The 11,154-nt window shown below is 40.3% G+C and overlaps 1 protein-coding gene across 1 annotated transcript; it reads right to left on the bottom strand.

The window, feature by feature from the left end:
• Positions 1–7,653: 7,653 nt before the first annotated feature.
• On the bottom strand, positions 7,654–8,990 carry SEH1L (SEH1 like nucleoporin). Its single transcript, XM_061131359.1, has one exon. The coding sequence runs from the start codon at positions 8,955–8,957 to the stop codon at positions 7,878–7,880; it is 1,080 nt and encodes a 359-aa protein (XP_060987342.1). The 5' UTR covers positions 8,958–8,990; the 3' UTR covers positions 7,654–7,877.
• Between the last annotated feature and the right edge of the window lie 2,164 nt (positions 8,991–11,154).

The following is an 11,154-nucleotide window of genomic DNA, read 5'->3' as shown; positions in this document are numbered from 1 at the left end:
CTGATACCATCCCGCCCTCTGAGAAACCTAGAATGAGAACTTTAGAGAAGTCAGGAGATCTCTCTAGCTAAATGGTTGAATCAAGGGAGAGACATGTGCAGACAAAGTCTTGATTTCTTCATGACTTGAATTAACAGTAACACTGTTGAAACCCCTCCTAGTCATAGGCTTACCCTTAACCAAACATCTTCTCAGCCCGTAAATCATCTCTAGTCGTAGCTTCTACCTATTGTAGAAGCTGATGATAATTCTAGGCTAACACTAATTTATTAAATGAAAAAAGCAACCACTCTTGTTTTGTAATAACTCTACACCCTCATAATAGCACTTTCTCCTGACAGATCCAGTGCTATCTTGGATATAAGCTCCCTGTTTTCTTCACAGCTATATCCCTTGAAATGATGTTTTGTTTACTACCTATATATCAAGCTTTATCTTTTATGTTTTAATTTTTTTATTTGGCTGCGCCAGGTCTTATTTGCAGCATGTGGAGTCTTTGTTTGCAGAATGTAGGGTCTAGTTCCCTGAACAGTCATCAGACTCAGGCCCTCTGCTTTAGTAGCATAGGTTGTTAGCCACTAGACCAGCAGGAAAGTCCCCTAAACTTTCTCTTTTAAGAACTCATGAATTTTTCATATGGAAATTGCTTGGCTCCATGGCCAAAGCATAATCACCATGAAGGGAAGAGAGGAGAAATTATTACTTTAAGGCTGAGGACTTTTATCTTTCTACCTATGATTTATGATTATTCTAGAGTTTAGATACTTGTAGCAAATTCCTGAAAATGATAATTCTCTCTGATGAAAGAGTTAATTTCTTGTGGAAAGTTAATAGACAGTTACCTTCAGCTTCATTAACTCTCTCATTAATATCATCATTAATATATCAGATGCAGCCTAGAACATACGAGAAGAACAATTCTTGCCTTTAAAAAAAAAAAAGTACCGAAGTGCTAAGCCAGAATTAAAAGTGATTCCTGAAAGATGCAGAATTTGGGGATGAAATTCTCACTAAATAATTTATCCATTCAAGGGATGGAGAGTGATCTTTTCAGAGGGGACTATACATAAAGACTAAAGTCTAGATCAAAAACCAAGTGTGCCCTTTTCAGAACAAATTGCTCTTTTGCAGTTTCCGGGAGGTATATAGATGCCTCAGTATGCCTGCTCAGTCGCTCAGTCATGACTGACTCTTTGCAACCCCGTGGATTGTAGTCTACCAGGTTCCTCTGTCCCTGGAATTTTCCAGACAAGAGTACTGGAGTGAGTTGTCATTTCCTAATCCATGTATCAGTATCCATACATTTCTGTAAAATATGTAATATCTCAGTCTGTAAAGGGGCTTAACTAAAGAAATATGAAAATAAGAAAAAAATAGTATCATTCATCAAAATGTCTCATTATAGATACACATATTCCCAGCAAATCAGTGTTGGAAAGAATCTTCTAATCCTAATCAAATTGTCTCATTTTATCTGCTAGGAAACTAAGGCCCAGAGAGGTAAAATGTGCTAACATGCATGGCTACCTAACAGCAGAGCTATCATTGCAATCCCAGTCTCTAGACTCTAAATACAAATCCTTTTGCCACTATATTTTATTGCCTTTAAGGTTTTATGGTGAAAGGGAGGGATTGGGTGACAAAAGAGGATAAACAAGAGGAGGGAGAAAGGAGGGGTGATGGTGAGCAGGAGGAGGGAGCAGGAAGGACTCTGCTCTGCTTTTCTGTTAGAGGACAGTCAAGGCCTCCTGACCTTCCCAGGGTGCTGATAATACTGCCTACTTGGTGGAGTCAAGCATATCAGCAAATGACCTCTCCACACCCCCAGCACTTCTGAGTTTACCTGAAGCCATTTCTGAAGGAATTAATAGTCTGGGAGGGTTTCTGATGAGCATGTAGTATAAGGTTAAGGCCTTGATTATTCCGTGGAAGAGAAGAAAGCTAATGGCCCCTGGAATGATAGCCAAGACTTGAAGTTGGGTAGAGGTAGGGGGTAGAGAGTCAAATCATTAGTTCCCTACACAAATGAGGGAGATCAAGTTCATGGTGCCAAGTCCACTCTTTTGAAGGAATAGAAGGGTTTTGGTTCAATCATTCTGAGAATATCCTGTTTCTTTTTGCCCCTGTTGACAGATACAAAGGTAGCAAATCCAAAAATGTGACTGGAAAAAAATATCATTCATAATTTCACAATTCATGGTAAAACCACCTCTCTCATATCTTTGGAAATGAAAGCACTCTCCTGCTTAGCCTTTCCCAGCACAATCTTTGAAACGGTTCGGGGTTAAATCTCTCAGACTTGCACAGAATTCTTGGGGGATGGCCTCAACTATCATTTCTGTTCTGTGGAGGTCTTGATAATTTGTTATTCATCTAGGCAGTTCAATGAAGAAAGAAAACATAAACATTTTTAAACAAAGAAATATTTACAATACCTTGTTTTCCTCCACTTGGAACAGAATTGGCAACGGGTTCCTTTAGTAAGAGATTGTGGCTGAGTTAAGTAACTCTTAACTGTAGGAGTAATTTTTAGCAATTTTAGCACCACCCTTTTCTTAGCCCCACCCTCTGATTCACTTTTACAAGCCCATACACTCTTCCTTTCAAGTTTATCTTGGCCAGAAGCTCAAATAAAAAGAGAGATAGACAAGGTTTTGCCTCAATTACTTAATTACCCACATTTTCCATGTCTGTCTGTACATAGAACCTGGAATTCTGACAAATTGTAACTCACACATTCCTGGCTTCATGTTTTCCCTAGTCTGCCAACTGGCAGCGATTAGTGACTTCCCCTAGATATTTTTTTTCTCATAAAATCAGAAAGTTTTAAGTTAGTAGAATAACTATGAGCAATGAAATGGAGATTATCATTATTATAAACAGCAATATTTGCTTTTAAATTGCTCACAAGGTATTAAGTGAAGTATCCAAGAAATGTTTCTGTTCTTCTCATTTGGGCTCTGGTGTCGACCCCCAAGCATAACTCTAACTAGTTCGTGTCCATTGTCCCCACTCCAGGGACATGGGGTCTGGATGGATGTTTTAGATGCAGTTACTAGGTCTGGTAAAGTACCTGCCTGCCAATGCAGGAGATGCGGGTTTGATCCCTGGGTCAGGAAGATCTCAAGGCTTCCCAGGTGGCACTAGTGGTAAAGAACCCACCTCCCAGTGCAGGAGACCTAAGAGATATTGGCTCAATCCCTGGGTCTGATCCCCTGGAGGAGGGCATGGGCAGATCCCCTGGAGGAGGCCATGGCAACCCACTCCAGTATTCTTGTCTGGAGAATTCCATGGACAGAGGAGCCTGGTGGACTACAGTCAATAGGGCCACCAAGAGTTGGACACAACTGAAATGACTTAGCACGCACATGCACACACACACACACACACACACACACACACACACACATCACATAGAGGTTCCAGATAGAGGGATTGTCCATCTTGACTGCCAGTGGTTCACCAGAGAGTGACTCAGGCTATATCACTGCACAGATCTAGTTATTTGCATTACATTCAATGCACCTATATAGATTTGGGGGGATCAAACAAGAAATTGTTTCATCTCCTCTAAAACCACAGACTAGGTTTTATTCATGTTTCCCCACAAACCTTCTCTAGATTCCATTCTCACTTACCTCTCATTTAAAAATTTTAGGGACTTTCCTGGCAGTCCATTGTTTAAGACTCTGCACTTCCACTGCAGGGGGAATGGGTTCAATCTACGATCAGGGAATGAAGGTCCCATATGCTGCACTGCACAACCAAAAATAAATAAGTACTAAAATGAAATCTTTATATATTGATATACTAGCTATGGGCCTCCCAGGTGGCGCCAGTGGTAAAGAATCATCTGCCAGTGCAGGAGACATAAGAGACACAGGTTTGATCCCTGGATTGGGAAGACCAGCTGAAGTGGGGCACGACAACCCACTCCAGTATTCTTGCCTGGAGAATCCCATAGAAAGAGGAGCCTGGTGGGCTATAATTCACGGGGTTGCAAAGAGTTGGACACAACTGAAGTGACTGAGCACAGCACACACATACTAGCTATATTCATAAAATTTTGGTTTTGCATTGTTTTGAGCAATGGGAAATGGCTCAAATGGCTGTTTGGAGCAGACTGGGAAAGAGGTAATGCTATCTTAAGTCAACAATATAATATTATCAGCAGAATTTTGCTCATATGTTTATTTATTGTTATTAGTTATGGCTTGCCCTGTGTATGTTTAGCAATATGTACCAATATTCTTAATGAGAATGAAAGAATAGGAGCTATATGAATGGAGAACAGGTGTAAAAGGAGAGTTTTGCTCTAGCTTTTGTTTTGTTTTTACAATATTTGATGTTAAGATTGCAGGAATTTATTAAGTATTCAAAATCTATTAGAACACAAAAAAGAACTTTAGGTCCATCAGGATTATTCAAATGGAAACCAGAAGAAGAGAGGAAATAGAGTGGAGCCGAGACAATTGTATGGATGATGGCTGTCATTCAACCACTGGTCAGGTAACAGGACACCACCGACTAGGGGCCTGGTGAACATCCATTTTTCACAGTTCTGGACGCTGCAGGTCTAAGACGAGGGTGCCAGTGTGATTGGGTGCTTGGTGAGGGCTTACTTCCTGGCTCACAGGTGGTTGCCTCCTTGTCTTTACTTAGCTGAGAGCTCTTGTCTTTCTTTCCTTTCTCTACAAATCACCGGGGCTTCACGGGTGGCACTAGTGGCAAAGAACCCACCTGCCAATGCAGGAGATATAAGAGATACAAGAGATGCAAGTTCAGTCCCTGGATCAGGAAGATCCCCTAGCAGAGGAAATGGCTTACCCACTGCAGCATTCTTGCCTGGAGACTCCCATGGACAGAGGAGCCTAGAGGGCTACGATCCAGAGGGTGCAAAGGGTCGGACACGACCGAAGAAACTTAGCACGTATAGGTGTTACAGAGTCCAAGCTCTCGCTGCTCGCCTCACGATAAGCTAATAAATCCGAGACAAGGTGTTAAGTCAAAGAAGGGACTTCAGTCGAGAGCCGGCTGACCAAGAAGATGGCAGGCTAGCACCTGAAAATAACCATCTTGTCCAAGCCTAGATGCCAGGTTCTCTTATGGATCAGAGATGGGGAGGTGGTGAGGCAACAAAGTAAAATGTCACCTTGCAAATGTTCCCGAGAATGGCAAGCCTCAGGCAGGGGGATGTGTTGGTTTCACTTTCTTACAGTGATTTCATGGGTGGTGTGAAATGGAATGTCTCCTGTCATATCAACAAACAAAGATGCTGCATCTATCTGCAATTCCCGCCTCCCCAAATGTGAATTTCTGGGCCACGCAAGTAAGCAGCAGGTGAGGGGGGGGGGCTCCACCATTTGCCACACAAAGAATTTAAGAATGTCACAGTCTTTCACAGGTGGGGGGAGTCAAGTTATCTCCCTGAGGCAGACCACTATGTATTCCTATAATAACAAAACTGGCAAGATAAGGGTTAAAGTCACAGAGCAGATCCATTGTGAATTCAAAATTAACCCTTCCTGGTTACACAAGAACACTGATTATATCCTTGACTCACCCTCATGACCAATTCTTTTTTTTTTTTTCTTTAAAAGAAAAAAAAGACCAAATAGTCTTTATTATGTTTTGCTGCTTTATACACAGGAATGATTTATTTTACAAACTAGTCAGTTGCAACATTAGCCTGAAAAATCAAAAACAGTTCTTAATGTCTCAAAGGCAAGGTGAACTTTATAATGATATGCTTTCACATTAACCAGTATGACAAACCATGAGAAACTTAACACCATAACAGTTCAAAATAAAATGTACAGAACAGGCACTTTGAAGTCAACCATTTGTGTGTAACTCACAGTTAATGTTGTGTGTACATGTCTTATTATTTCATCAAAGGTTATCAACCAATGAAACAAATATTCCTTTGATGCAAAAGCACAAACACATTTAGGTTCCAAACACCATGTTCTGGTTGTAATACATGCAAGACACACCCTAAATTAGAAAAATCTTCTGAAAGAAAAACAAAAAGCCAGGAATGAAAGCATTTACAAGCACTTGAATAAGGCCTTTAAGTGTTAAGTCAGTGTTTTTTAAACCCCTTCATTCTCAGGTAAGGGATTAAGAGGCCGAGAGTGAGATCGTCTGCGAGGGTGAGGATACTGGAGACTGGCAGTGTCAGCATCGCAAGAGTGCTCTACCAGAGGAGGAGGAGGAGGAAGGAGCTGGGCATGACTGGACCATCTCGATCCAGCCCGTGGGGAATCCAGAGGGGGAAAGAAATACTTGAAACAATGAAGACAGGAACAAAACACCAAAACAAAACAAAAACAACAGAGGAAAAAAAAAAAAAAACCAGAAGAAAAAGAGAAAAGTAGTAAATACAAAGAGAACCAAAGAGGGGAAAACACATGCTAGAAAAAAAAGCTTTAGTATACTCATGCCAAAACTAACAGAACATAACAGCAAAATCAAGACCCTCACTCAAATCAGACTTGCTTAAGCAAGTGTAGAAACTTGAAAAAGGAAATAGAATCTGTTTAACTTAAAAATGTTAAAAAAAAAAATCTTCAGTATGAATGTTACAAAAGAAGACATTAATTTTATAATTTAAAACATTTTCTAATCTCTCAGAAACATACTGATGCTGTCCTGAAATCTACATATCAGGTAAGCTTTTCTTTAAGCAACGCTTCCCCTGTAGCAACAGCAGTTTTAGTGCACACGTGACACTCGGGACCAATTCGGAGAGACGTTCACATAGTATGGCCAGCTACTGCAACATACTTTCCAAGAAACACAGTCTTAGAATACACTTAGATGTTTTTCTGCAAAAACCTTTGATTAGTACAAAATGTGGATAAATAAAAGAGCTCAAAAATATGTCCTACTGTTAGCCTACTATTTTATAACTTACCCGTAATACTTTAGCATTTTCTCAAAAAAAGATTTATAGCTCTGTCATCAGAGGGTATGAACTAAATGAAGCAGCCAACAAAATTAAGAAAATCCTGGGACATGGAACCTGGAGGTTTAACATGCATGCACAATTTTAGCAAAGCTTTATCTGCTTCTTATAGAATGTTTCCAAATTTTGACTTGACGGAAACCTTAAGCCATGAAATCACACCATGAAAATATACAAGCACATATTAGAAATATTTACCTCTTTAGTGAATATAAACTGAAAACTTACAACAATGTTTTCATTTTACTACCACATTATAAAGGAAGCAATACCAAATGTTGTCTGGCTACAAACTGCACAGTCAAGTTACTGTCACTACTATTTCTCTCACTCTTTCACTAATAATAGTTTAAACATTTCAAAGAAATAACAGAGTTATACTGAATAGTATCATGTATAAACCAATTCTACAAAAAGTAAACAAATTAGCACTCAAAACAATCTTTATGAAAAATAATTATTCAATCCTCAAATTGAAATTATAAAAATTCATTTTAGCCTACTGTTTTAGAAAATAAAAGACAGAAGTCTATATACATTCTCCAAATGGAATAGTGATATTTTCCCTCCTCCCAACTACTGAGTATGGTAACAATCTTTTAATTTTAAAACCCATGAGTTTCAGAAACATTTCAAAAAATTGTTTTGGTGACAGTGTCTCAACAAAAAGCCTCTCCTTTATATTTCAAAAATTTTAAATAAGTGTCAATAAACTGGCTAGTACAAAAAAAATGATATACACTGTATTTTTAAAGGCCTTTTGGATTGCGTTTAGTAGTAAGCAGGCTGCTGGTATATCTTGGGAGAGGTCAAACGGCGCTGGGGAAGGGGAAAAGGAGCTTGATTTCCATTCCTTTGTGCATGCAATAAGCAGCAAAACAGCAAAGTTACTCCAGTTAGCTGGTACTCAGCTGTGCTTTCTGCCAGAAGATCCATTTAGTGAATTCTGAAGACTTGGGATATTTGAACCTATGGACAGATTTGAGTTTCCCTGCTGAGAACTCCCATTGACAGGGCTCCCATTACCTTTCAGAATGCCAGTACACTTCCAGTTGTCCATATAGTTAGCTTTCCACAACCTCACACAGCCACTGTCTCCTGAAGATGCCAGCACTGTTCCTGTTATATTCCAACTCACTCGCCAGACCTGAGAATTATGATTATCAAACTGAGCCAAAATATGGATTTCAAATTTTATTGGCCCACCAGAGGAAGTAAGTTCTTTCCTCACAGGCTTTAATGTAAAAATTCTCACGTCTTTGGTTGCTATGGCGAGAATGTGGAAAGATCGTCCCAAGTTCGGAGCAAAGGCAATATCGTGGACAGGGTCTGTGATGGTCAGGAGAGTTTCAGCTTTCGCATATTTCCTGGTGTTTTCATTATATTCGAAAATCTGAACCTTGGCCATTGCATTTGGACTACTGTCATCACTTCCTACAGCAATCATGGGAGCATGAGCACGAGAGCTTGAAGGGTTCCAAGAAATACAACTACAGCTGAGCTTGCATGAGATCTCGTGCTGCAGGGACCACTGGCTGAGATTCATGACATCTGGAGCTTCATAGATTCTAACTATCCCAGCTGCTGAACATGTTGCTAACATGAGACCCATATGCTTAGGAGCAAATTTCACATCGGTAACGGACGTTCTGCTGTCCACCAGCGTTGTCCTCTTGACCCAGTGGCTCTGTCCGCGCAGTTTATCATTTGATTCTCCTACTATTTCTTCCCAGACAGCAGCTGTTCGGTCAAAAGAACAGGAAGCCAAAACCTGACCAAACTCAGGATGGGCCCATGTCACACGCCACACAGATCCACTATGTGTCTTCCAGCTAGCAGTGCAATGCCATTCCCCACTTTCACTTTTATCCCAGACCTTGACGCTCTGGTCGCTGGAGCAGGTGGCCATCTGCCGCCCGTGGAAGTCGAAAGACACATCATGGATGAGATCCTTGTGGTCCGCCGCGATACTGCGAGCCACGAACATAGCTGCGCCGGGCCCCTCCCGTCTCTGACACGGCGGGGCACGCGGACCGCAGCCCACCCGGACCCCCTCATGACCAATTTTAATCCCAGTTATCCCCAAAGACCCAGCCTACAAACTACATTACATCAGGGATTATGGTTTCAACATCTGTGTTGGAATGAGGATAACAAATATTCAGGCCATAGTGGTGGCTAAGAGTTTCCCAGAACTAAACCAAGACACGGGTTTCCAAATGGAAAACATCTCCTGATGAATAAGCTAAATTTTGAAAACTATTTAAAAGGACTCCTAATGCAATGAAATATCAAGAACAGCATCAAAAACAAAAATAAAATTATTGAATTTTAATAATTTAAACTATAAGAAGCAAAACTACAGAGACATCACTTTGCCCACAAAAGTCCCTACAGTCAAAGTTAGGGTTTTTCCAATAGTCAGGTATGGATGTGAGAGTTGGATCATAAAGAAGGCTGAGCACTGAAGAATTGATGCTTTTGAATTGTGGAGCTGGAGAAGACTTTTGAGAGTCCCTTGGACAGCAAGGAGATCAAACCAGGCAATCCTAAGGGAAATCAACCCTGAATATTCATTGGAAGGACTGATTCTAAAGCTGAAGCTCCAATACTTTGACCACATGATGGAAGAGCCAACTCATTAGAAAAGTCTCTGATGCTGGGAAAGAATGAAGGCAGGAGGAGAAGGGGATGACAGAGGATGAGATGGTTGGATGGCATCACTGACTCAATGGACTTGCATTTGAGCAAACTCTGGAGATAGTGAAGGGCAGGGAAGCCTGGCATCCTGCAGTCCATGGGGTCACAAAGAGTCAGACACAACTTAGCAACTGAATAACAACAAAGTGTGAAGAACACTTTGAACCTAGAATTCTACGCTCATGCTCTAATTCAGCAATGATGGTGATATATATCTTAAGACTCACAACCTCACAATGATTCAGAAAGTTACTATTTGTCACCTTGCTGAATGAATTGGTAAAATACATTTTTTAAATGAATCTAAAAGTAAGTAGGAAAAAAAAAAAAAATAAAAAAAATAAAATAAAAAAAAAAAAATAAAAAAAATAAAAGTAAGTAGGAGAAAGCAAGGAAGAACCTCTAATTTTTAAGAATGTCTGATTTAGAGGAAGTAAATCACAATTCAAGCCTTAAAGAATTAGCTGAATAATTTTGGGGGACTCTATGCTTGACCAGCTGACAATGAGACAGTTTTATTGCTGACTAAGAAAATAATTATACTCACTAGTATTTATTAAGTACTGTATGTGCTAAGCATTCATTTAATTTCTTATTAGGTATGGATTCATTCCATCATCCGAACAACCTTATGAGAAAAGCACTGTTTTCTCTAGTTTACACTGGAAGAAAACTGAAGCAGGAAGAAGCATCCTTCCCAGCTTGTGGTTAGAGGACTCCTAAGTGTTCGAATTGGGGTTTGGGTGCAGTTAAGTCAAGGTCATAAGGCTACCTCTTTAGCCATGATGCTCCAGTGGGTCACCCATCCCTGGATTTCATCATAAAGACAGCAGTGCCTGAAATGCATTTTCAGGATCCAGCCACGCTTCTGCAGCCAGGTCAAACTCCGTAAACCTCAGATCTTCCTTATTTCTCAGGACTTAAATTATGTTTTTCTGTGCTGCTGATCCACTCAAAAGTATTCAGTGCTATTCAAAGCAAACACGCTTAAAAGAAGTCAGCTTATGTTTTCCTTCAACCTTTGTGCCCAGCTCTCCTCTACCCGTCTGAACTCTCTCTCTCAATGGACTCAGTGAATTGACCTTGATGCTATGTCTGCACCACTAGACTCAGTGTTTATGCCTGATGTCCTGATTTGAACACAGGGGTCCCCAAAGGACTCTGACCCAAACTATCCTTTTGGATATACTGCTATACTTTTTGCTGCTGTGAGAAGGCAGTTCTAATCAATTTTTCACACAGCTCCATTCCACCCCCAACACTGGGGCCCCTTGCAAAGCAGTAGGTTGTTCCCTTGGCTCCTTTATTCTATTTACTTGGTTCTCACAAACAAGCTGTGATGCCTGATTTCTGAGAAACAAGATAACCAGATCTTATAATCTAAAGACCTAATAGAATGTAAACAAACATGGTTTGTGAAAATAGATTTATTTTCTATATTTTTGCAACCTTACATAAGTTACAGCCACATGTATGGGATACAT

Source organism: Dama dama, chromosome 27 (genome assembly GCF_033118175.1).
Source record: "Dama dama isolate Ldn47 chromosome 27, ASM3311817v1, whole genome shotgun sequence".
Classification (NCBI taxonomy): Eukaryota; Metazoa; Chordata; class Mammalia; order Artiodactyla; family Cervidae; genus Dama; species Dama dama.
Note: the sequence above shows the minus strand (reverse complement) of the source record. Positions and strands in the feature narration are given on the sequence as shown.

Coding starts and splice junctions, on each gene's coding strand:
- SEH1L (XM_061131359.1), bottom strand. CDS start 8,957: ATGTTCGTGGCTCGCAGTATCGCGGCGGACCACAAGGATCTCATCCAT.